This window comes from Podarcis tiliguerta, assembly GCF_965153285.1.
Source record: "Podarcis tiliguerta genome assembly, chromosome: 11".
In the NCBI taxonomy this organism is placed as follows: Eukaryota; Metazoa; Chordata; class Lepidosauria; order Squamata; family Lacertidae; genus Podarcis; species Podarcis tiliguerta.
The window spans coordinates 15,632,587-15,638,796 of NC_139544.1; the positions used below are offsets into that span (position 1 = coordinate 15,632,587).

At 41.8% G+C, this 6,210-nt stretch overlaps 1 protein-coding gene across 1 annotated transcript in view; it reads left to right on the forward strand.

Moving 5' to 3' along the window:
• ALDH7A1 (aldehyde dehydrogenase 7 family member A1) overlaps window positions 1-5,543 on the forward strand; it is a 30,615-nt gene extending 25,072 nt beyond the window's left edge. Inside the window, exons 17-18 of the mRNA XM_083404104.1 lie at window positions 1,525-1,600; window positions 4,440-5,543. Of these exons, the coding sequence (XP_083260230.1) occupies window positions 1,525-1,600; window positions 4,440-4,494 (131 nt within the window). The 3' untranslated portion in view covers window positions 4,495-5,543. The remainder of the gene's footprint in view (window positions 1-1,524; window positions 1,601-4,439) is intronic.
• The last annotated feature ends 667 nt before the right edge of the window (window positions 5,544-6,210 follow it).

Here is a 6,210-nt window from a genome sequence, read left to right on the forward strand (position 1 = left end):
TCCATGCAGATCCATAGATGGGGGTAGTCATATTTTACAGATTACCTACACAATTGTGTCTTCTTTTGGATCCCTCCAGTCTCCCAGCTTTAGTCCAGGGTATTCGTAGTGTATTTTGATGTACAGATGGATCCTGTCTGCCCCACCCCACCCCACGGTCAGGCTGTAATAAATTGGGCACCATCTAGAGCAATGATGACCAAACTTGGCCCTCCAGCTGTTTTGGGACTGCAACTCACATCATCCCTAGCCAACAGGACCAGTGGTCAGGGATGATGGGAATTGTAGTCCCAAATCAGCTGGAGGTCCAAGTTTGGCCATCACTGATCTAGAAGGAAGGGCTTCAGAGTTACGACATACATCAAACGCAAATGTTCCTATTTATTCAGCGCAAGTCAAAAAGATGCCTTATTCCAAGTTTTGGAGTAATTGTTTGTTGGAGTATTTGGAGTACTGTCGTACCTTGGTACTCGAACGGCTTGGCTCCCTAACAAATCGGCTTCTGAATGCAGCAAAAGTGAGTGTTCTGGTTTGTGAACGTGTTTTGGAAGCCAAACATCTGACGCGGCTTCCACTTGGGTGCAGGAAGCTCGTACAGCCAATCGGAAGCCGCGCCTTGGTTTTCGAACTGTTTCGGGAGTCGAACAGACTCCTGGAATGGATTAGGTTCGAGACCCAAGGTACCACTGTACAATGGAACCTCTGTTTTTGAGTGTCTCGGAAGCCGAACGATTCAGAAGCCGAATGCCGAAAACCTGGAAGTGAATTCTTCCGTTTTCAGGCGCGCCTCAGAATTCAAATGGCTTCTGAGGCGCATTTCTCCATTTTTCTCAGTGGAATTTGCCGACCACCTATTGTGCCTCAGTTGTTGAACGTTTTGGAAGTTGAACGGTCTTCCGGAACAGATTACGTTCAACAACCGAGGTACCACTATATCTGTAGAAAAAAATATGTAGCCTAGGCACTCCTGCTCTTCGATGCAATTTCTGTACAGTGGTACCTCAGGTTACATATGCTTCAGGTTACATACGCTTCAGGTTACAGACTCCGCTAACCCAGAAATAGTACCTCGGGTTAAGAACTTTGCTTCAGGATGAGAACAGAAATTGTGCTCCGGCGGCACAGCAGCAGCAGGAGGCCCCATTAGCTAAAGTGGTGCTTCAGGTTAAGAACAGTTTCAGGTTAAGAACGGACCTCCAGAACGAATTAAGTACAGTTTCATGTTAAGAACAGACCTTAACCTGAGGTACAACTGTATAAGGTTTTTGTTCTCTAGTTGGAAGAATGTACTGAATATTGCTGGCTTTACGATGAAATCCCTGCTATCATGAGAGCTGTGAATTTGAGGCGACATGGGCATTTTCAGGAGGATAGAGGATGCTGAGATTGTTTAGCCTTCAGTGAGGAGAGGAAAGAGGCCGAATGTTTCTATAGCCTGTCTAGATAAGAGCTTCTTTGAGAAGTGCAAAGCGACATTCCTTGGTTTTCAACCTGCAACATCTCTTACCATCCCCTTCTCCCTAGGCGGTAATAAACATACTGGAGGCGGAAGGGAATCTGGCAGCGATTCGTGGAAGCAATATATGAGGCGATCCACTTGGTAAGAGCTCAGGGGTTATGGCTGTGTAAATATTATCCAAGTTGCCCTTCAGGGGAAAGCCAAATAAGCAAAACAAACCACAATTTAGCCTTAACTGTAAGTCTAAAGGGGGAAAGAACGCAAAAAACATAATTTAATTAACCGAGTAAAGATCCAAAATCAAATGTCAGCGTTCACCACTGCCCTCCTCCCTGCAGCTGTTATTTTAAAAGTAACAAACATGGCATGCTAAATGCATGTGCGCATCCTCTAACCTGACCCTGATTTACTGAGAATTGGATTATAATTTTGTGTCGTTTCATTTCTTTTCCTTAATGTTATATGCTTGGTTGAAAATAAAAAGTACAAAATCACAAGTGCACAGAGTGAGGTAAGACACGCAAAAAAGGAGAACAAGCAGAGGAAATAGTCCCCATAGAAAACCAAACAGAAAAAGATACTGTGTAAAAAAAATAAAAAGGGGGGGGAATTCTTATTGTAGTTAACCAGGCCTTAATTTCATAGTGTTATTTTAATTAAACTACTCCTATGCCAGAGTGTGGGTTGCTGTATGACTTGTTCCATTAGTGTGATAGCACAGCACTAGAGGGAGCTGTTAATGTATAGCTTAATGTATATGCATAACTGAATTAATTACATCTGCATTATTCAGCTCAGGAGTAAATCCAACTTGTTTATTTTCATCGTTTGTGTGCCCATGTGTCCTTGTTATCCTGGCAAGCTCAGAGATGTGTATTGGCAGGAACTTTTCTGGCAGAAACTCTGTCAGTGCTTTCCCCCCAAAACTGTGACATTAGTTTGAAGTTGCTTCAGGTTAATCCACATTCTCCTTATGTCTGTGAGAGTATTTTTAGATCTACTTGCCTGCTGTGGGGAACAGGATTGTGGGCAAACAAACAAACAATACAGTCGTACCTTGGTTTTCGAACAGCCTAGTTCTTGAACATTTTGGCTGCCGACGGATCAAAACCCGGAAGTGACTGTTCTGGTTTGGAATCCTGTTCTGGTTTGGAATCTTTTGGAATCCGAACGTCCGATGGGCTTCTGCGGCTTCCGATTGGCTGCAGGAGTTTCCTGCAGCCAATCAGAAGCCACACTTTGGTTTTCAAATGCTTTGGAACGGACTTCCAGAGCGGATTCCATTCGACTTCCAAGGTACGACTGTAATAATAAAAATAAATTGTTGTTGTTGTTGTTGTTAACAGCAGAGCAGCAACTTGCATCCCATTCAGTGATGCTAATTCAGGGATGGGGAACTTGTGGCTTCCCAAATGTTGGGCCTCCCGATTCCCATCAGTCTCAGCCAGCAAGACCAGTGGTCAGGGTTGATGGGAATTGTAGTCCCACAAGATCTGGAGAGCTGCAGTTTCTCCATCGCTGTGCCAAACAGATCCAGAGTGGTGTGCGAGATAATCCTGAAGCCATATGATATGCTGAATGAAAATGCAAATACAGTAAATGGCTTCTAAAAGCAACAACGGAACACAGAATTGCAAAAGATGTTCTATGTTAAAAATGGCAGCAGAAAAACTAATGTTATACATTATTATTATTATTACTAATATTAGTAGTAGTAGTAGTAGTTTCATTTCTTAATCACTTTATGCGAAGCATCCTGAAGTGATTTACAATATAAAAATGTCTTTAAAAGCAGTTAAAACAATTGATTATGCAAAAATAATTTTAAAGAGCAGCTATAAACATTAAAAGCCCAGTGTCTTCAATTTCTTTTTTCACATAATTTTTATTAAATTTTCTGTTTTACAATTTAGGACATTCATTTAAACAACCTTAAAATATTGATGACTTCTCTTCACTTTCCTTGGTTCCTTTTGTGCAGCATAAATCCCTGCATATTTTACATAAACTAAACCTTTCAGTATTCCATTAATACATCCATCAAAACTTATTTACACTATTGAATTTATCTTAATGCTGCCAGCATTTTCACATGTACACAATTTCCCCCCATATATTCAATAAACATTTTCCAATCTTCTTTAAACGTATGTTCTTCTTCTTCTCTTATTCTATATGTTACATCTGCAAGCTGCGCATATTCCATCAGTTTAAGTTGCCATTCTTCTTTTGTTGGGACCTGGCTTGTTTTCCATTTTGGGGCTAACAAAACACGGGCCGCAGTAGCTGCCTATATAAATAACCTTCAATTTTGATCGAATTGTTTGATCCAGCAGGGTTCTTGGCTTTTCCTTTGCTCCTATAACCTGCATATTTTACTTAATGGCTGGGGCAACCCAGTCGGAAGGGTGTGGTACAAATAATAACATATTAATAATAATAATTTATTTGTCATGACCAAGTCTACTTTATCTGTTTATCTTTTTTTTTATATAAATATTTTATTCGATTTTACATAAGAAACGACAAAGCAAAACAAAAACAACAAACAATACACCAAAAACATACAGAATTACACAAACATCACATACTACAAACAACAAAAATAAAAACAGTCTTATCTTCATATTGATCTTGCATTAACTTGTTTCTCTGACTTCCCCAAGTCTCCCTTCCCTGTATTCCAATTCATACAATTAAACAACAAATCCCTTCCCTCTGTCATATTTAACCTCCTTTCTTAATTTGAATGTCTTATTATAGCTTATTCAATGCTTAGAACTTAAGATGTTGGGTCTTCTAATCTTTAAAGTTTTACTCCAATAACCTTATACATTCAATCTGATGTTATTTTAACATTCATTAATCTTGTAGTGTTTCTGTAAATAGTCTTTAAATTTCTTCCAATCTTTCTCCACCGTCTCTTCTCCCTGGTCTCTGATTCTGCCAGTTACTTTTACTTTATCTGTTTATCTTTCAGCACCATCAACTACAGCAAGGATTTGCCTTTGGCTCAAGGAATCAAGTTCCAATAGCATCCTTGCAAATGTGCTACCCTGGCTGAACTTTGCGTTGAAGAATCAAGTCCCTGTTCATTTGAAATGTTGGACGTGGAACTCCCTGCAATCATGTGGCGTTGAGGATACTTGACTGCTCCAGTGTCCCCGGAGACGAGGGTCCCTCGTGGCCCCTGGCCCCAAATCCCTTTGCCGCGATAGCCGTATCAAAAATGACTACATTTTACGGAACCCAACTACTCAAAAGGGTCTGGAGAGGAGGAAGGCTCAAAAAAGCTGTCATTGTGTTGCAGTGTGAGTAGGACGGGAACATTCTCCTACGTCCGATCTCTCGATGCATCGCAACACAAATATACAGGCACACCTCGTTTCATTGCGCTTCAATTCATGGCCCTTTGCATATATTTTTCCTGGCCACTTCCAAGGTAAGGAAGCCCCACACCCCATATGCCACCCCACTTTTGGCCGCAGAAGTGAAGTTGAAGCTTTCCCCCCCCCTCCTGCCCCCGCAGCCAGGCGAGCCGGCTTAATAGACTATAGCACGGTGCAAACATCACTTTTATACGCACTGGGAAACGCCTCAAAATTGTGTGACTTGCTTCATATTGCAAATTCGGCTTGCCGCAATATCTCCGAGGTATGCCTGTATATCATGCACTCCGTAATGGTCTGCCTTCAAACCACCTTGCCATTGCTCCTACTGCTCAGCTCCCAATCTTACACAGACGACTGGAAACAGATTTTGGGGGGTGATTTTTGCCCCAGCTCCTCCCCCCCGGGCCAATTTTGTCGACCCCCAGGTATGTCCCCGAGAGTCCCTTTCTAGAAATCCCAATTAGGCAGAATATTTGCACACATTTTAATCATGTATCTGGGACTCTGACGCTGTACTTGAGTTCCAGCGAAGCACCTGTATCTCTTTGAATCTTAGATCATGACAAAATTCTACAACTCCGCCTGTGCCTGCTGCGTTGGTCACGCACAACTAAACTGTGCCAAAGTGTATTGGAAAAGATTCCTATGTAGCCAGTTGCAATGGAGAAATAAAACTGCTACGTCTCTTGCTATCCTGATCGACCTGCTTATTTATTTACTTGGGTTCTCCAGTGTGCTGAAAAGTAATAATAAAAATAAAAATACTCTGGGATTAGGCAGAATTTTTGTGCTCATAGTGTGCTGCTTGCGGTGAGATGAAATTCCCTCCTTTTTCTTTAAAATAAAATAAAATAAAACCGGCTATTGAAGGCCTGTGATATTTCTATGCAGTGCTATTTTTCTAGAAAAAAAGGTGCCGGAACTCACCATGAACAGAGAGGGTGACCAGAACAGAGTTAAAACGAGTTCTATGTAAAACCATACTGCTCTCAACATCTTCTTTGGCGATCACTCGTAGCTGAGTAAGATTGTCTTCCATGAACACGGTCTTAACAGTGAGTCCGTAAGTGACTGTGGAGGCCAGTTCTGGATCCACCTGTCCTTCCACAGTGGGGACATAGGTTTCCAGATGGGAGTTGATCACAGTGAGGGTTTGCCAAGTATGCCTTCTTCTTAGCACGTTTCTCCCTTTCGTCCTGAGTTCGAATGTCTTCAAAGCTCATGACACACCTTTGGTCAAGGCTGTTCTCCAATTGGAGCACTCGCAGGCCAGTGTTTCCCAGTTGTTGGTGTTTATACTACATTTTGTACAAAGAATAAGACCAGCAAACTTTTTCAGCAGGGGGCCGGTCCACTGTC